The following is a 20,530-nucleotide window of genomic DNA, read 5'->3' as shown; positions in this document are numbered from 1 at the left end:
TCTTTGTTGGTTATCTATTTTATATACAATAGTGTGTATAAATTAATCCCAACCTCCTAATTTATCCCCCCCAACCCCCCTTTACCCCTTGGTAACTATAAGTTTGTTTTCTATGTCTGTGAGTCTCCTTCTGTTTTGTAAATAAGCTCACTTGTATCATTTTTTTAGATTCCATATATAAGCAATATCATATGATATTTGTCTTTATCTGGCTTACTTCATTTAGTATGATAATCTCTAGGTCTCTCCATGTTGCCACAAACGGCATTATTTCACTCTTTTTTATGGCTGAGTAGTATTCTATTATATATATATGTATAGCACATCTTCTTTATCCATTCATCTGTCAATAGACATTTAGGTTGATTGGCTATTGTAAATAGTGCTGGAGTGAACATGGGGGTGCATGTATCTTTTCGAATTATGGTTTTCTCCAGGTATATACCCAGTTATTTATTTTTTGAAACAAAATTTTTAAAAAATTTTAAGTATAGTTGATTTTCAGCGTTAATTTCTGCTGTACTGCAAAGTGTTATACATATATATAAATTTTTAAATTTATTTTTATTTATTTATTTTTGGCTGCATTGCGTCTTCGTTGCTGCACACAGTCTTTCTCTAGTTGCGGCGAGTGGGGGCTGCTCTTTGTTGCAGTGCGCAGGCTTCTCATTGCAGTGGCTTCTCTTGTTGCGGAGCACAGGCTCTAGGTGCACGGGCTTCAGTAGTTGTGGCACATGGGCTCAGTAGTTGTGTCTCATGGGCTCTAGAGTGCAAGCTCAGTAGTTGTGGCGCACGGGCTTAGTTGCTTCACGGCATGTGGGATCTTCCTGGACCAGGGCTTGAACACATGTCCCCTGCATTGGCAGACGGATTCATAACCACTGCGCCACCAGAGAAGCCCCATATATATAAATTTTTAAATATTCTTTTCTATTATGGTTTATCTCGGATATTGAATATGGTTCCCTGTTGTTTATCCATTCTATATGTAATGGTTTGCATCTGCTAAACCTGAACTCCCAGTCCATCCCTTTCCTACACCCCTCTCCCTTGGCAGCCACAAGTCTGTTCTCTATGTCTGTGAGTCTGTTTCTGTTTTGTAGATAGGTTCATTTTAAAACAAGCAGAAGTTTTTTGAATCAATAAAGATTCAGTCTACTCTTTATGATTTTATCGTTAATTTATTTATTTATTTATTTATTTATTATTATTTTTTTACGTTAATTTATTTTTTGAGTTCATTACTCATTTTGTAGATTTTTGAGTTAAATATGTTCAGTTCATTATTTTTCAATCATGTTTCCTCATAGAAATATTTTAGTAGTGGTTATATAGTCAGCGAAGGTGCCAACTTTGAAAGATAACACTCATTTGAACATATAAGTTCAGGTTTATTTGTTTTAAAAGTAAACTCATTTTTTGTTACTTTGTATCCTCACTTTGTAATATAATTTATTTTTAGGGCAGTTTTTTTTTTTTTAATATTTATTTATTTGGCTGCGCCGGGTCTTATATGTGGCACACGGGATCTTCATTGCAGCACGCAGGATCTTTAGTTGTGGCATGCATGTGGCATCTAGTTCCCTGACCAGGGATTGAACCCGGACCCCCTGCATAGGGAGCCCAGAGCCTTAGCCACTGGACCACCAGGGAAGCCCTGTAATATAATTTAAAAACGCTGTCTAATTGTTAATATGAAAACAGTACAATAAATATAACTATATCACAAAGTCCAAAATGCCTGGAAATACAGGGGAAATAGTACATTTATTACACTTCTTTCTTTGAGATGAACAATTGGACTAATTGTTTTAAGTTTAGAGGTATCTCACCAAGAAAAAGATTCCTGGAGGTTGAAGAAAATAATTGATCATATCATTTGAAAATAGAGCTAATATTTTGCTTTAAAATGTGTTTGTTTCTCTACGTTTTGTGCAGCTTGCTATAACACAAGGAAACACGTAGTCACGTTTATATGATAATATTCTGCATTGAGGAGTGGAGACTTGGCAAAATTCAGTCTTATAAAGAAATTCTGTCCATCACAAATTAAAACAAGGCAGCTGTACAATTTCCATGCATTTTAACATGTTGAGCATGCTCCACATAAGTAAACTTTCCGTGGCTCATCTGGAAGGTATTGGAAGGATAAAAATAGACTAAATGTTCAAAATTTCCATCCTAGGAGTTTCCTGCTTTTGCTTACAATCTCAATTGTCAGTTCAGGTCCTGGCTCCTACTCCACTCGGGTCTGTGCAAAGACAGTGGAAGCGTTTACGCCATAAATATTCAAGCTGCCAGATCATCTAGGCATTGGCCTCTGCCTGCCCTGAAACAACTCCTTTCTGGTTCTTCTATCACCGTGGAAAAAGCGAAGGAGGGAGACTTTATAAAGACCCAGAAGCCAGGATGACAAACGTGTGGGATTTAGAAAGGGTTCGTAGGTTCCTTTTCAAGGAACGCTGGGCTTACAGAATCCATCATTTCTGTGCTGGCTGGCATGTCAGATTACGCTTGGTCAGCCCAGTTCATTTGGAAGAATCACACTGTGGAATCTGAGCTTTTCTGGTTCATAGAGATAGATGGAGTCTGATAGTCACCGGGCACTTTTGCCCACTTTCTATGATTTTAGTTACTTTATTTCCTCAAGCAGTCCTTAAAACAAATAGATGGAGATGACTTTCTGGAAACTATGTGACTTTTATTCCTTGTATTTGGATAGCACATTTCCTCTCTTCAGCCCAGCACTTCTGAATGGAGGTCTAAGTCATTAATTCATTCATTTATTTACCTACTATGTGGGGCTAGGTAGGTATCAGGCCTCACACAGCAGTGAAGGAAGATGTGGTATGTGTCCTTATACATACTGGGGACGACCAACTATAAGCAACTTCTTTGACAAATAATAAATTGCAGTTATGCCTGGTGCTATGAAGAAGTAGTAAGGGAAGTTATGGGAGTGTTGAACAGGAAGGCCTGGTCTAGACGGGGAGGGTCAAGGAAAACTTTCCTGGGGTAATGACTTTTGAGATGGCAAGGATAAGATGAAACAGAACTGCTAAAAACAAAGAAGCCGAGTACAGTTTTAGGGCTGAAAGGAATCAAAGATACCATCTACTGATGGCCAATCCTTACATTCCACAAATGAGAAAACTGAGGCCTGGAAGGTAAAGGGAATTGCCTAACTAAGGTTACACAGCCTGTTAGCCCCAGAGCTAGAGACGCAAACCCAGCGTGGTTTTCTTAGGTGGGTTGAAAGCAAGATGCACTAAGTCAGAAGAAGGCTCTTAGGAATGGGGGAAACCAGGTAGGTTTTAAATTTTAGCGCCGACTCTAGGTCAGCTGCCGAGCTACTTCCTCAGGTGGGAGAGGGGATTAAAGGTGACTCAGATCTGCCAGCTTGCTGTGCTGTAGCATAGTTTTTATTTGGGGTGCGGGGAGGAGGTACCAAACATACATACACCTGAAACAATAAATGTGGAGTTCAGCTGGGAAACCAGTCACTGTTCTGCAGCTGTCTAGCTGTATGATTGGGATAAGTCACTTAACCTCTCTGAGTTGGCATTCACAGATTATACTTTGGTATGTTTCCTTTCAGTCTTTTCCTGTGCATTTTAGGAGCTTGTTAGAGATCAGTTGTGTCCTATGTTTCACCTCAGTCTCTAAAGACGAAAGTCTCTTGTTTGGGTAAGGTGTTGTTTAAGCCCCTTTTTAAAGAGTAGTTTGCCAGCCTGTGCTTGCCCAAACATCCAGAGAATAACTGTAGCAAGTGAGCCAAGCTCCAGGATCTGTAAGAATCGTTAGCAACTGAGAACATTTCTATAAACCAATAAAGGTTTTTATATTTTGTTCATCTGTTACCCTTATGCTGTTGCCACTTTCACATTCAGTGTGTGTAGGTGGAGAGTATGAGATAACAGCGTTTCACAAATGAAAGTGAGTGGAAAAGGGCCGCTTTCCCTTTAAGGTAGTTTCAGCCCCAGTTCCCTCCCCTTTCCTGATTGACAAACCTACCCAAAGTCACATGATCCGCCTCTATTTGAAGGTCACAAAAAGCTGTTTCCTTTAGAGACAGAGGGGGAGAGAGAGAGCAAGAGGGAGAGTGAGTGTGAGAGTTAGTTCAAGCCAAAATGGCCGACAGAGTCTCTGCTGGTTTCTGAATATTTAAAATACAAAAAAACAGATAGACAAAAAGAAATCATTTTTTGGACCTTTTTTCATTTCCATTTCTACCTTGTATGCCTCAATTTGCTGGATTTAAGCACTGCTGCACTTTATGAGGTTGGTAAATATTTTCAATTTTTTAAAACCAATTGATTTATATGGATCTTGTCTAACCGTTTTCACTAGTGGTGTTGCAAATCGACATTTGTCTAGCGTGGAGGCTGGCTTCAGACATTTCGTGAATCTGTGTAAATCAGACCCGTGATGTACTTTTGGTTCGGCATTTTAGAAATGGAAAAGCCTTGGTAAAATATTTGATTTTGAAGTGATTTAATTGCACTTTTAATTTATATGCAGATATTCATCATCGTTTCTGTCTTGCAAATAAATGAAGCTGCGAGTATTTGGAAATTTGATATTTAGAAAGAGGTTTTTTAAAAAACACAGACCTCTCCCTGCCCCCTTAAATCTGCTGCAAAAATTTGCATAAATATAAATGGGTTTGCATTCTTTCGGCTGCTAAGGCCGACAAAGGATCTGGGAGGGCAAGCACTACCACGGGAAAACCTTTTTCTTTTTCTCTTTTTTTTTTTTAAAGCTAGGCCATCCTTCCTAGAGAGATGTAAAACCTAAAATAAGACCTGATCCATTTTAAACATCAGGCTGGGGGCGAGTGAACACCAGGAGGTTTGGGGTTTGTAGATTCCCCTGCTTGAAAACCTCCCAAGCAATGTGTGGATCACCCCTCTCCTCTGCGCGCGCTCATTTGCACTGGGTCTCTGTGTGTGTTCTGAAATATGCAGCCAGATGCGCTTTTATTTTGATTGTGGTTCGAACCAAATGGTGGGACTATCTTGTAAACATGGTGTTTTAAAGGGTATAAACAGCTATTCCTCCCGATTAGGAATTATTTCTTTATCAGTTTCTCCCTGTGGATTGGCTTTATTCGTTTCTCATAGATTACAATTTCTGTTTAATCTTACACAGATGAACTGGGCTTTTCAGCACAAATTCAGCATCTGTGTGTGTAGTTGCCTGTTTTAGCCACGTATCCATTGTGAAGTGGTCATATTGGGTCACCTAAATAAGTAGCTGTATGTGTTACCCCTGAAACTGTGTGTGCAGTGCACTGAAGTTAAATTCCATTACTCCTAATGCAGGATTCTAGAAAGCCTGGGAACAGGGAGGGAAGGCGGCTGAAAACTTGCTTTCTCAGAGCCACCTCCCCCTATCATTGTGAGAGTGTGATGTAATGCTTCTCGGTCTGGTGGGCAGAAAGGATCGTAGTTTTGATGCGGCGGGTAAATTGCACCCCCCCCGGGGAAATTACCCCCCCCCCCCGCCCCCCGCCTCCCAGCACATCCCTGGCTCTGAGAGGCCTTGTTTTCTTTTTTTTTCCTTCCTAATTTGTATCCTCCTGATTTATGCCTTAGCATATTGGCATGAGAAACAGACTATTTTTCTAAATCTGTTACAAAGTATAGTTTAGAAAGGGCATTTAAAATATGCAAATAGGTTGAATTGTCATATCCCCATCATTAAATATGTAGACTTGGATTAAAGCTAATTAAGCATAAATGGAATAATTTTGATCAGAAGTGAGCAGTGGCTTTTTTTGGCTGTTGTTGTTTCCTTTTTAATTAATCTAATTATAAGATGTTTGCTGGACCTGAAAGTGTTAAAAAAATGCAAAAAAAATGCTGGACCATTTTGAAAATTTGACAGTCTGGAAGAGGGTGTGTAGTGCTTTCAAAAGCTTTATTCACTGTTAAAATGGATTGGCCTCTTGTGCTGAAAATGGCCTGTTTCTTTGGGCCAATTGTGTGTAGATGAAGGGACTTTCATGCTAATTTAACAAAAAGACTTTCCATTTGAATTCATAAAGATAATTAAAGTCCTCTGTCTGTAAAGAGCAAGTATTTTATTATTTTTCTAAAATTAATGTTATTATATTAGTGGAAATGAGTAGAGAAGTGACGGTTTAAATTCAGTGTAAATTTTTTTGGTATAAGTTCAGCTTTTGTGTAAGAGGGATTGGAAACATTACAGTCAGGAGGTAATCTGGAACAAATTTGTCTCTTAAAAATTTTTTTTACAGTTTGAATTTAAAGGAAAAGACAGAAATTACCATAGTGATAGGGAGTGTTGCTTTGTGGTAGACCTAAGGAAAATTAGAGCTCTGATTTTTGTTGTTGTTTTTTCTGAAAATGAAAGTGCTTATTTGGGGCTTTACTTGTTAGATGATTCATTTTACGCCCATTTCCTAAGTTGGCCTTACAGAAGAAGAATGAGAAGAACCTAAGCTTTCCATGTTTTGCCATTAGATTGTTTTTGTGGACTGTAAACATGTGAATAGCAGTTTAATTCAGTTTGCAGAGCAGAGGGACCAGAAGCAGGGTGCCTGGTCTCTTAGGCAAGAAGAAGAATGATATAATGAACATTAACAGAATGCCATCTGATTCTTTGAAATGTTTTGGTAAATATTCTTCTCTCCTAGACAGGTTGAGAAGTGCGATAAATAAGACCTGGTTTCACGTATGTTAGGCATTATGGCTCTGATGAGTTTCAGAAGCTCAGCTGCCATTTTGGATCTAAGTTCCTTCAGGGCCAGTCCTTATGGCACACCAAACTATGGGAATTCAGGAGCAAATAAAAATGAGTAATAAATCAAGTGTGCAGATGGATGGTATTTGTGCCTTTTGTTGAAGTTTTCTTTCTGTTGGTAGCATGAAATGAATCTAAAAACTTCAGAGATGTAGCTGATGCTATGACCAGCAAAACCCCAGGGATATTAGAACTTGCATGTTGTGGTTTTTTAAAATGAGACAGTGTATGCAGGGGAAGTTTCTTACTGGAGAAAAATAATATAGTCCTCACTGAAGTCTTCCCACCCCCAATGCTGGGTCTACTTGTGATATTAATGTCATTATTCACAAGGCTACTCTGTCTCAGGAAGAATTGTCACAGATTCATTATTAAGATTTTACTGAAGCATCACAAAAATTGATAGCGCCTATTTATCAGAAGTGGTATCTTATTTTTAAACTGTTTTTCAGTCCTTCCATCTGTGTGCCAGAAAGGAAGCATTGGCATCTTTGGTATATGGCGCAAACTCAGCCCTGTTGTTCAGCTTTGAATGGCCATTTGTTATTCTCTGTCGCCACCGGGACAGTCCTTTAAAAATCAACTTCTAAAATTTGAAGCAGAGACTTCTAAGGCTTTTCCAGCTCTTAAACTTACAAAGAGACACAGAAAGAGTGATATGTGATGATGAGACCTTCAGGTTCTGCAGAGCAGGCCCCAGCAGATAACAGTAGTAAGGGGTGGGCCTCACCCTACCCAGCTGCCCCAGAACTGAAAAGTTTTGGAGAAATTTAATTTTTACAACTCAGTATGATCATTGACCTTCTGCAGTTCAAATTGGACAAGACCCTGAGGCAACACAGGTGAATTTCCTCCCCTCAAGGAGTACCCATCTAATGAGGGAGATACCCAGGTAAAGAACTAGTGGCTTTACCTTGGTGCTATGTGTGCAACAGTTAGAACAAGTACCTGGTACATAAGTAGCCTGAGTATCTGCATTAGGAGAACCCTTATTTAAAGAAGCCAAATAATTACTCCTTATTAATTTTTAATTATCATTTGGCTATTAGATTTTCTTTAAGTGGAACTCGGAATTTAAAGGTGGGGTTTCTGATCATTGACTGGGGAGTGGGGCAGCCTATGCTAATTGTTTCCTAGTACAGTATTGTTCAAGGGTTTACACTAATCCGACTTCCCTCACCTTCTTGTGATTAAGACTTGTGGTGGAGTGGGTGGGGTGAATTGAAGCCACTTGGCCTGAAAAGGGATTTAACCCGCGATGGTGACATTTTAACATGCTTTCCTTTCTTTCTTCAAATATTCAGCAATCATTTATTATGCCTGCTGCCGGTGTAGGTGCAGGGGGAGCTAAGAATTCATTTGGTCAGCCTGTGGCCCTGAGCAGCCACCGGTTCCTGTGGAAATATTTACCACCTGATGACTGTCGAAGCTACTGCTTTGGGTTATGACTAGGATAACCTATAGTTCTTTCCCCTGATGGTCTCCTTACTGATAGTCAGGGAATGGATGGTAAGTTTTTGCTTCTGGTAGTTCTAGAGACTTCGATTTAAGGTTTGACGAGATAGTCACTTTATCCTTTTTTTTTTTCTAGGCCTGCAAAATTATCCTTTAAATTATCTCTGAGAACCTTGCAACTTAAGTTGCCTCCCTAGTTACTCTATCATATCCCTTAGTTTTACTTTTTTTTATGCCCCTTAATTGTGTCAGTATCTGCAATCACATTATTTGTGTGTGGTACATCACTCCCCACAAACCAAAGCAGACTGTAGTGTTTTGCTTATTGCTCAATCCTCAGCATCTAGAATAGGGCTTAGCACAAGTAAGTGCTCAATAAAAATGTGTTTGAATTAGACCTGAGTATAAGGTCACCAGGACCAGCTATGTGACCATAAGCCCCTGTTTCTTTTTTTTTTTTTTTTCCTCGGTACGCGGGCCTCTCACTGCTGTGGCCTCTCCCGTTGCGGACGCGCAGGCTCAGCGGCCCTGGCTCACGGGCCCAGCTGCTCCGCGGCATGTGGGATCCTCCCGGACTGGGGCACGAACCCGCGTCCCCTGCATCGGCAGGCGGACCCCCAACCACCGCACCACCAGGGAAGCCCAAGCCCCTGTTTCTTAATCAGTAAAATGGGAATAATATGTTGTTGGGAAGCAGAAGGGAAATGCTGTATGAAGGGGCCAGCACCTAGTCTCGTTGCTCAGTGTTTCCTTCCCCTTTGCTCTCTCTCTGTTAAGTAAACCAGAAAGGCTTTTATGGCCCCACAGATGCTTGATCCTCTCATGGCTCCCAGGATCATGACGCGCGGGCACGGATTGCCCAGAGCTTCAGTCTGGATGAGGGCAGGGGCAGCGCTGAGCCTTTTCTTTTATTCAAGTCCCTACATTCCTACGGTCTGAGGTCATCTCTCCCTGCTCTCCCGTTCCCTTCAGGCTCTGCCTCTGTGGTGTATCCACATTTGCTTGGCTGCTTTTCATACATTCTGTGTTTTGCATCTAAAGGTTCTCAACAGTTTCAAATGAATTGGTCTTAAAGTTTACAACGCAAAGGAGAATATAAAATACAGTGTTTTTTCCTTCATTTTCATTGTTCTGAGCCTGCACATGTAGACTCTATTTAACCAAACTGGTAATAGACAATTTTATCTGACTCAAAAGACAGATAAAATTAAAATTTAGGTCAATTGCCCACTTTATACAATGCTGTTGAATTAATATAGATGACAAATAGCTTTCATTCATTGACATTGGACTGGAATTTGTTTCAAAGAAAAACAAAATTTTTATCTGTTCATTCATTACAAATAATTATTTGAATACCTATTACCTGCCAGACATTGGGATAAGAGCTAGCATAGGAGTAGTAGGAAGATTTTTTTCCAGGTACCATTGCTGAAGTTAGAAAGAATATAAATGCAAGGAGCCTGGCCAGTCCTCAGGGTGTTGGGTGATTACAAAAGAGGGACGCCCAACCCACATAGAGGGACCAGCTTATGCAAGGGCCCTGAGGCAAGAGAGGACTTCAGCATATTTGGAGAACTGTATGTAGAGTACTTGGACATGGTTGGAGGGTGATGTGTGTAAAAGAAAAGATAATCTGGGAAATGAGAAGTGAAACTGAAAAGGTAAACACTGGTGAGTTGCAGAAGAGTCTATATAAGTCATGTTTGGAAGTCTTTATCCCGAGAACAATTAAAGGGTTTTCAGCAGGAATTTCACCTGATCAGATTGAACTTTTGAAAGATATGCTCTAGTTGGACTGTAGAAAATGGCTGGAGGATTGAGTATAAGACCAGATGGTGTTGCAGTAATCTCAGGTGATGGTGGCCTGGGCTGACAGCAGAGCTGGGAAGAAGTGGATAAAACCAGAGACATTTAGGAAGATTTCACAGAACCTGATCATTGAGGGTTAGGGTTGGGGAAATAAAAGATGACACCTCTGTCTCTGGCCTGGCCTGCTGATGGATGGTGGTACCATTCACGGAGTTAGGGTCTATTTAGACGAGAGACACGTGTGGGATTGAGAAAATGAGTTCAGTTTTGGAGTAATTTAATCTTGGGGCATCTAAATGAAGGTCTGGAGTAATTAGATATCTGGCTGGAGGTAGATTTGAGAGTCATCAGTGGTCCCAGCTTTACCAAGATTTTCCTTTTTAAGTTGATTTCTTTGGTAAGATGTCCAGAAATGGCAGTGTGCAGTGCAAGTGTTAAAAGAACACTATTTTATAGAGAGGGTAAGACCACAGATGTGCTCCCATTACTACAGTGGTCACCATTAGAAATACAAAAGGAGTTTGAGGGAGGAGAAAGGCTAATTTTGGCTGGGTTGATCAGAGACGTCTTTATATGAGGACGTTTTATTTGAGCTGAGCCTTAAATATTGGGCAGAATTGTGAAGAGCAGACATGAGGGCAGAGCATTGTAGCTGGAGGGTTAGTTGTGTTCAGAGGGGATTGAAGGGAGTTTGAATGTCTGTGGGAGAGCTGGGACGCCTGCTGAGTAGTTTGGATTGCCAAGGCAGATAGTGGGGGGGTCTGTTGAAAGTCTGAAGGCAATGTGATCAATGTGGTATTTTGAGAATATTAGTATGGCAGTGAGGCAGAGGAGGGACTGGGAGTGGTGGGATTGGGAGAGGGCAGGACTGAGTGGAGAAATTGAGATAGGCAGGCCAAGTAGGAGGCCTGTTATGAAAGGGCCTGCCCTAAGACTGTGGCAGTGGGGCTAGAAGAGGGACCAGGGACTCCAGGTTTTCAAGGTGAATGACGGGAATCTTCAGCAGAAATGAAGATGGGGAATTCCAGGTCAGGCATACTGAGTTTAAGGAGCTGGTGGGATTTCCAGATGGAACTGGTTAGCAGGCAGCTGGCAATGTGGAGCTGACGCTTGAGAAAGAGGTCAGAAGTGGAGATAAAGAATTGGAAGTCATCCACATAGAAGTGATAGTTGAAGCTGAGAGGAGATGAGGTCACCATGGGTGCAGAGAATGGAAAAGAGAACTGAGAATGGGGCCTTGGGGACGGGAAGAGAAAGAGGACCTGGGAAAGGATTAAAGAAAGGTGCTTGTGCAGGACAGTCGTGAGTCACTGAAGATGAGGGAAGGACTTCTCAATCTCAGATGCGGTCAGCAGGTTTTGATGCCGCACAGGAAGAACAGTATTTGGTTATGGCAACGTCCCCTAACCTGGTGTTGGAAGGTGTTCTGGTGGGAAAGGTTTGGGAATCATTAGGTTATGCCAGCACCATTCAGTAGAAATAGAATGTGAGCCATGTGTTATTTTACATTTTCCAGGAGTCACATTAAAAAAAATAAAAGGAGGGAATTCCCTGGCGGTCCACTGGTTAGGACTCTGCTTTCATTGCTAAGGGCCTGGGTTCCATGGGGAACTAAGATCCCACAAGCCACGTGGCACAGCCAAAAAGAAAAAAAAAGAAAAAAACAGGTGAAATTAATAATATATATTTTATTTAACCCAATATGTACAAAAAGTTAAATCAACATGCAACAGATTTTAAAATATTAATGAGATATTTGACATTCTTTTTTTTTCATACTAAGTTTTCAAAATCTGGTGTGTGTTTTATAACACATTTCAGTTTGAATGTGAAATGTTATTGGAAATGCTTGATCTGTATTTAGATTTGATAAATTTTACAGTTGAAAAAGTACGTTCACATACCCAAGTTTTTTCAAACATACTAGAGTTTTCTAGTAATAGAAGTAATCAATTAAAAAAAAATTTTTTTTTTTTTGGCTGCACCATGTGGCTTGCAGAATTTCAGTTCCCCAACCAGCGATTGAACCCGGGCCACGGCAGTGAAAGCCCAGAATCCTAACCATCAGGCCACCAGAGAACTCCCTTAAAGTTTAAATTAATTAAAACTAAGATACATTTTAAAATTCAGTTTCTCAGTCACAGTAGCCTCATTAAAAGTTCACACTAGCCATGTGTGGCTACGAAATTGAACAAGGGAGGGTTTATGCAGAGTAAGATAGGCTGCTTGCAGCTAACGTGCACTTTGGAAATAGCCAGAGTCACAAAGCATTCTTCCCATCACAAAGCATTTCACAGGATTGGTGTTAGAACACATGTGAGCTTATGCTGATGAAATTTTTAGAATTGAAGGGGTCAGATCCTAATTTTGCTTGTGAGGAGATGAACTTTTTATGCATAGATTCTAAAATTTAAAACAGGAATTTAAAAAATTGTTTTGGCTAAGGTCAGCTGGATGGTAGATTGGTAGAAGTTTTTAAGCGTAACCAATTTGTGTCCAGTTTCAGTAATGCTAGGTACAGAGGTTTAGTTGGAGGGTGGGAGCACTCCCTCCCTCTTTTTGAACTCTGTGGAGTCAGTGAGATGCCAGGCTTCAGGTGGGGAGGTGACATTAGGATTCCAGTGTTTTCAGAAGCTTTCAGTCAGCAGTCCCAGCCTTCTCACATGAGGGGGAAAGGGTGCCAGAGGGCTAATTATTTTGTGCTTGAATCTCGCTTCTTTTTGGCAGCCTGCAGGCTGTTTGGCCATAGACTATTATACTCATTTTGTATTTCTTGACATCCTGGGCCAATATAATATTTACTAAATATGGGTGGTTTATAAAAAAGCAGGTTCAAAGATTTTTATTTAATGATCTCATTGATTTATATTGCTTTGTAGTTGCTAACTAGACCTTCTAAATAATAACCTGTAAAGATAGAAATGATCTTGAGTTGTGCTTGGAACCAAACCTTGTTCACACTGGAAAGTTAAGCGTTGCTTTTGAGTTGGTGCACAATTCCATTTCGGTGGACACAGAGGACCTTATTTTTCTATGAAGTATAAGAGTTTAGAGTGTCAGTTATTCTGTGAAGTCTTGTTTTTGTTTTTTAAATCAATATGGAAATAAATTCCTTACACTTTTGTTTTCCTTTAGAAGTGCGTTTTGGTTATCCGTGCCTTTGTAAAAAACCCAGACTGTGTAGTGGTGGGTTTACATAATGCCCTTCAATGGCTTAAAAAGAGACCTAGCACAAGGTTCCTTGCCCCACTCAGGAACCCAGAGCAGTGAGTCTTGTACCTCTCAGTGCCATTCTTTTTTTCTTTTTAACCCCTTGCTTGCATAAAATAATTGCTGTTCTTTTTATGCCAAGAAGTTCCTATTTATAAGCTGAAGTTAGACAGGTAATTGGGTATCTTAGAACAGTGGCTTTTGAACTTTTTGATTGGATCTACACTAAGAAATACAATTTGATTGAGGCCCTGTACATACATGAAGTATACACGGAAGCAAAAGTATTTATATTTACTTTCTGATACTACGTCATATATTCTATCCTGATATAGGCTACTCAAGTCCATTTTGTAAAACAAAACCAAAACCAAAACAGCTGATCCCAACCACTAAAATGATTTAATGATCCACTCTGGGTTGTCTCACTGAGGTTTAAAGAATTTTTAAGGAGCCACTCGTGGGTTGCCATATTCCAGGACATGATCCCCAGTTTTTCTGGTTTTGAGAATCAAATTTATCAGTCCACTCAGTTGCCACACCAACCAGATTCATAAGCGATTTTTTTTAAATGTTAATTTGCAGGACTTCCCTGTCGGTCCAGTGGTTAAGACTCCGCGCTTCCAATGCAGGGGGCGTGGGTTCCATCCTGGTCAGGGAACTAAGATACCACATGCTGCCTGGAGCAGCCAGAAGATTTGGAAAAAAGAAAAAAAAGAAGAAGGAGTTAATTTGCTACTTCAGCATGTAGGCGATGGATATTTTTGATGACCAGAATGTTGTCCTCCCTATCCAGAGCTTTCCATTTGGATCAAAAGGAGTTGGCCATCCGTATTGAGGAATGGTGACGTACATGCATGTTTTCCCCCTAGATTTTAGAGAAACTGAAGTAGAAAAACCCTATTACCAGATTATGTAACTTTCTCTCAGAGAAGCCCCACAGAAAACACTGCCATACTTTCTTTTTTGGAGGGGTTGAGGGTGGGGTGATTCCCTGCCCCTTTTCCAGGTTTCAGGAAGACACACTTCCACTAATTAACACATTCTGTTTTTAGACACACTTCAGTAGATTTGATTAGTTCAGCATTTCCTACTGTTTGTCAGGGTACTAACAGGTTTGTCTGGAAAACAAAAAAAAAAGTTCCTTTCCTTAATTAAACCGATCTTTGCTTACTACAAGGACTTAAGAGTCTTTAAGATGCTAATATGCGTTGGGAATCTTAAGTGTTGTGTATATATAAAATTTTAAAGTCCCAGGTTTTTATTTTTGTTTTTTAGGCACAATTTGGGGAAATGCATGGTGTACTTTCCATTTTAATTATTCCTTTCTAAAACTATATTCTAGACAAGTAAGCTGGATTTGGCTATTTCCCAAGTCTCTTCAGACACTTTAACATGGTGGTTCCCAGACAGACGTAGGTTTCAGGGAACTGTAACACTGTGAAAGCAATATTAGGATCCATCATGAGTTACCAGTTGTTTTTTTTTTTTGCGGTACGCGGGCCTCTCACTGCTGTGGCCTCTCCTGTTGCGGAGCAGCTCCGGACGCGCAGGCTGAGCAGCCATGGCCCACGGGCCCAGCCGCTCCGCAGCATGTGGGATCTTCCCGGACCAGGGCACGAACCCGCGTCCCCTGCATCGGCAGGCGGACTCTCAACCACTGCGCCATCAGGGAAGCCCGAGTTACCAGTTTTAAATATGCCATGTAAAGGCATTTTAAAAAACCCACTATTTATTACCACCATTTCAAAGAAAAGGCATTTTGACAAAAGAGTAGAATGGACAGTCTCAGAATAAGAAACATCCTACTCAGTTGATTATAGCTTCATGAAAACTATTACATACGGAATATAGATCAGCACAGGTACTAAAGTTTTCAGTGTTTGGGAACCACCCTAATTATAGCCCATCTCTTAGCATGTATTACAGTTAACTATGTGCTTGCTGGTTTTATTAGCCTCACTCATAGGAATAAACCTTATTTCAAGTTCTGGAACTACCTTCCTTCATTCTTATTTATTGACAGTGATGATGGTCACTGTGTGACAGTGACTCACACTTAAAAAAAATTACTTTGCTCCCTATGAAAATACTGTAAGCAGGTAACCATTCTACTTTAACATAAGAAAAAAAGAAAGAACAAGCCAACTCCGTTAGGTGCTGAGCAATTGTAGAATCTAGAATAATAGTCAAAACCTATTCCAAAGTTTATCTGTTTTAATGAGGTATACAGTTGACCCTTGAACAATGCCAGAGTTAGGGGCGCCAACCCTCTGCGCAGTTGAAAATCTGAGTGTAACTTTACAGTCAGCCCTTCGTATCCACAGTTCTGCATCTGCAGATTCAACCAACTGTTAAGTATTTACTCTTGAAAAAAATCCACGTATAAGTGGACATGCACAGTTCAAACACTGTCTGTTCAAGAGCCAACTGTATAGTCATGGTGATTTTGTAAAAGTGGCAAGTAGGTCACAGGACTAAATAATATTATGTACATTTTTGCCAGCCCGTTGGCTCTTAGTGAGTTGTAAATAATGGCCATGGCAGGGTTTTTGTCATATTATGTACATTTTTATTTTTATGTCCACCATCCCACTCTCACATTTTAAATGACAAAGACCGTAAATCTGGCAACTGCGCATCAAATATCCCCTCTGTCTGCCTTCAGCGAGAGAAAGTGCTCTTTAGATGCAGTTTACTCCTTTAATCAAGGGGCCCATGGCCAGCAGCTCACCGGCCTGCCCTGCTGTGATAATGCTGTCAGCTGGCTGTGGGAGTGGCCACCCCAGCCAGTGCTTTGACTCTTCATCCTCAGAATCCTGGGGCCAAGAGAAGAGGAGGGGAGAGGTTGGGGTTAGCAGTGTAGGTAGGGTCTTTGGAAGCCGTAAGAGGCTGGGTAGACTTGAGTGAGCAGGATATACTCTATGTCCTGTGTACTTGGAAAAATTTGTTTATTACCTCAGTATTTATGCCTCAGGCACTCTACAGTGTTGGGAATAGTACAAGATAAAAAGACCTGGCTTTTATCTTTGGAACTCAACCAGTAACGTGAGGCTGCCTATAATAAAGACAGAGATATGATGCCAAGGGATCCTGGAGGTTGGAGGCAGAGCCCTAGGGAATTGGGGAAGTCTCCACCATCCAGGAAACATTTGAACTTTTTTTTTTCTTTTTTGGCTGCCTTGCGTCTTCGTTGCTGCACGCGGGCTTTCTCTAGTTGCGGAGAGCGGGGCTGCTCTTCGTTGTGGGGCACGGGCTTCTCATTGCGGTGGCTTCTCTTCTTGTGGAGCACGCATGGGCTTAGTTACTCCGCGGCATGTGGGATCTTCCCAGACCGGGGCTCGAACCCGTGTCCCCTGCATTAGCAGGCTGATTGTTAACCACTGCGCCACCAGGGAAATCCCTGAACTGAGTCTTAAAGGGAAATTAGGAGTTGCTTGGTGAAGGGGATGGTGAGTAGATTGGGGTGATATAACGTAGTGGTTAAGAACTGAGGTTCTGAAGTCAGGACACTTGTGTGGTTAGGTTAGCCCAGTGTTGGGCAAGTAATATCTGTGTGCCTCAGCTTACTCACTGGTAAAATGGGGAATAATAATAGTAATAGTACCCAGAGTCAGTGGTAGCTACTGTTTTCATAAAAGTTATGCTAGCATTTCAGGCAGAGGAAGTGACACAAACAAGGGAGGATTTAGGGGGTGGGGGCATATGGGAAATGGTGAGGTGTTAGTGGGACACAAGTGCAGGCTGCCTGGAGGAGAGTGGAAGGGTTGGCTGGGTTTTGTGTTCTAAGGAATTTGAATTTTATTCTGTAGAAAGCAGTTTTAAAAACTCAACTTGCTTCAGTTGATTACCATATTGAGAATCTGATACTGGAGGAGAGATGAGGGGCAGTCGAAGCAAGAGGAGTGATTGGAGAATGTAAATTAAGTCAGTGACAGTAAAGATGGAAAGACTAGAGGCCCTTGGCTGGGTGAATGGATGATGTAGGAGTTGGGGTGGGCATTTGGTGGGTGGAGCAGGGGTTTTGAGTTTGTAAAAGGGTGAGGATGGGGGCTAACAGGCCGTGTGTTTGCTTTGGGTACGTTTTAGATGTTTGCTGGACATTTACTATAACTTGGCAGGTGGAAATGAGGGCCTGGAGCTCAAGAGAGAAGTTGGGAGCCATCCATTTAGATCTAGAGATGGTCATCTAGGCCATGGTTGTGACAGCGCTCCCTTAACAGATGGTCAGAGGAGTGGGATGAAAACAGGAAAAAGGGTGGTGCAAGAGAAACCCAGGCAGGAAGGAGTTTAGGGAAGTAAAGGATAGTTATCAGGGCTGGTGCCCCAGGGGGTCAGCTGAGATAAGCCCTGGATGTGGGCAGTTAGGTTTGGCCTTGAGGAGCTCAGTGCAATGCGTTCAGGTCTCCACTGAGGTCCAGCACATCATTGTTCATCCTGCTTGCCACTGTCTGTCACATTGGGAAGTCTCCCTGTGGGTTTTCGGGTTTCTCTCTGTCACTACGGTGAGCAGCTCTAGGACAGGAACTAGTCGTGCTCACCTCTGTAACTCCAGCACCTGACCTGACACACACACACACACACACACACACACACACACACACACACACAGAGTGAGTGCTCAATGAGCATTTGTTGAATGAATAAATGAATCAAGGATGACTTGAATTAACTCAACAAATATTTATTGAGTGCATTGTGTGTTTCAGGAGCTATGCTAGTCTCTAGGGATAAAGCAGTAAGAAAATAGATAAGATCCCTACGCTCATGGGGCTTATATTCTAAAGCATGAATCAGAAGGCTAAGGGGAAGGAACAAGGCGAGACTTAACTGTCGACTGTACGAGGATGAGCTCTGTAGCCTCACCAACCACGAACTGAGCCTGGCACCCAGGAGGCACTCGATACAGCTGGGTGGCTTGAACGGGGAGAGAGAGGGTTTGAAGAGAACTGAGGTGTGGGAAGAGATTTGCTGCCTAGATGACAGGTTAGCCTTGGAGAGGGAAGAGTAAATTTGGAAATGGAGAGGATATTTGAGGGAGTTCCCTCTGGGAGACATTCCCCTCTCAATTGGAAGCATTCCTCGCTGTAAAACAGGAGATGAAGTCTGAGTGGAAAAGGACCACAGGGAGAACCATCTACCAGCTCTACAGGCTTAGCTGAGAGAGGAGATCCTTTATTTGTAATTGCAGTGATCTGAGGCTCTGCAGGCTCTTTCCAGCAAAGCAAGGTGAAGAACGTGGTGAGTTGGGGTTCATCTGAACCTGAGTGAGGATTGGCCTGGGTAGGTAGTGTGGGATAGCCAGGGGTTGAAGTCTTCAGGGAATGCTGGTGAATGTTCATGGGAGTCCAGCCTGGGTTGGGAATAAGATAAGTCCAGGGTCAGGCAAATGACCTGAAAGAACAAGGAAAGAAAGGGTTTGGGTTGGAGGAGGTGAGAACTTACGCATTAGAAGGGGAAGACAGTGTTACCTCCTGTGTGCTTTCTATAATGCTGTTCTAAGTACTGTATATACGTTAACATTTATTCTTCCTGACGACCCCGTGAGGTAACTATGGAGAGGTTAAGTATCTTGCCCAAGGCTGCTGAAGTGTGTGCTTGAGCACAAAGCCCTACTGCCTTGGGAAGAAACCAGACGCAAGAGCTTCTCCCAGGCCAAGTAGCTTCACAGTAGCTTCCTGAAGTATCTGCGCCATCCTTCCCTTCTAGCAGAAATATTTGGGGTGGCGTGGAAGGGGCCTGTGGACTGTCCCCTCCCTTTAAAAATATTTTAGGTGACAGTGTATTTTATATAGAACTCTCAGTTTTTCCTACCTGCCTTGCTCATGCCCAGACATTCTTGAATAGGAAACAAAGAATATTTCACAATTAGAGAAGGCTTTAAATGCAGGTCAGTCTCTGAGTTCTCTGAGCTCTAGTACCTTTCCTCTTCACCTGTCCTCCCCCCACTAAACTGAGAAGAAGAGCCAGAGCATCTGGCACTTCCATCAGTTTGAAGAGAGGAGAGACTGAATAGAAGCTTGATTGATGTGTGGTGTCTCAAAGGAGGGGAATCTGGCCGTGTTGCCTGTTGCAGAAATGTTGGTAAGTGTCTGCTGTGGTTTGGGGGCTTTGACAAACAAGAAAGTGTTCTCTTCCTGGGGCGAGTCCCCATGTGTTTTTGGTGACATGGGCTCTTCTGGATAACAAGTGGACTTCAGTTGGGTAAGGAATTTTACTCCTGGCCCTCCACCTGTGTCTGAGGCCTGTGACAGATCACTCAGAGACTAGGCCCTTTGTAAACCTTAGGGGGAGACATTTTGACCTTTGCTTGGAAGCCGTTTGGAAGCACAGAGGCTTTGCAAATGAAACATGTACACAACTTCATCCTGTTGTATGAAGAAAGAATTATTTGCAGAGACAAAGTGTATATTGATGGTACCTCAGCATTTTGTTTGCATTCTTTTAACATCTGGCTCTGCTCTTGAAGCAGTATGAAGGAAGGCCACTACATCCTCCTCCATCCCTTCAAGGTAAACAAATTTTCACGATTAAAAAAAAAAAAAACACACACCCAAACCACATACTTTTACATTCCAGAAAAGCTTAGATATTTCAGATATTGAATTTACAGAGCACATAGATCACCTAGCATTATTTGCTGGCAATTTTTACGTTCACTCCTCATCCTGGTGTTTTCTATTCAGGCCATGTCTTACCTTCTGGGACTTTTGCACTTGTGCTTGGTTCACTGTTGGGGGCTAGCATTTTTGTCTTTTTTTTCCCGACACTGCTAGTGTGGCCCATAGTGCATCACATTATTAACACCTTTGGTTTTTAAAATTGGTTACCTCTAATTGATTTTTTTTTTTTTTTGGCCGCATTGCGTCTTTGTTGCTGTGCACGGGCTTTCTCTAGTTGCGGTGAGTGGGGGCTGCTCTTTGTTGCGGCGCGGTGCCTTCTCTTGTTGTGGAGCACGGGCTCTAGGAATGCAGGCTTCAGTAGTTGTGGCTCATGGGCTCTAGAGTACAGGCTCAGTAGTGGCGCAGGGCTTAGTTGCTCCGCGGCATGTGGGATCTTCCCGGACCAGGGCTCGAGCCCATGTCCCCTGCATTGGCAGGCAGATTCATAACCACTGCGCCACCAGGGAAGCCCTAATTGATTTTTAATAATGTGATCTTCTTTTGTCAGATATTAAATCCTAATATTTAGTCACTGGTACTTGATAGAGCTGGTTAGGCAGAACAAACAGATAACCCATCACTGAGAGAGTGGTCCCAATGCCCTCAGGCCAGGATTAGTTGGG

At 41.9% G+C, this 20,530-nt stretch overlaps 1 protein-coding gene across 4 annotated transcripts in view; it reads left to right on the top strand.

The window, feature by feature from the left end:
* Window positions 1–20,530, top strand: part of TNRC6B (trinucleotide repeat containing adaptor 6B) — a 240,809-nt gene that overhangs the window by 104,758 nt on the left and 115,521 nt on the right. Inside the window, exon 1 of one of the 4 annotated variants that reach the window (XM_060166366.1) lies at window positions 4,149–4,281. The exons of the other annotated variants lie outside the window; for them this stretch is intronic. Within the exon in view, the coding sequence (XP_060022349.1) occupies window positions 4,277–4,281 (5 nt within the window). The 5' untranslated portion in view covers window positions 4,149–4,276. Of the gene's footprint in view, window positions 1–4,148; window positions 4,282–20,530 lie in introns of those variants that run through there. 4 annotated transcript variants of the gene reach the window in all.

This window comes from Lagenorhynchus albirostris, chromosome 11 (assembly GCF_949774975.1).
Source record: "Lagenorhynchus albirostris chromosome 11, mLagAlb1.1, whole genome shotgun sequence".
NCBI lineage: Eukaryota > Metazoa > Chordata > Mammalia > Artiodactyla > Delphinidae > Lagenorhynchus > Lagenorhynchus albirostris.
Note: the sequence above shows the minus strand (reverse complement) of the source record. Positions and strands in the feature narration are given on the sequence as shown.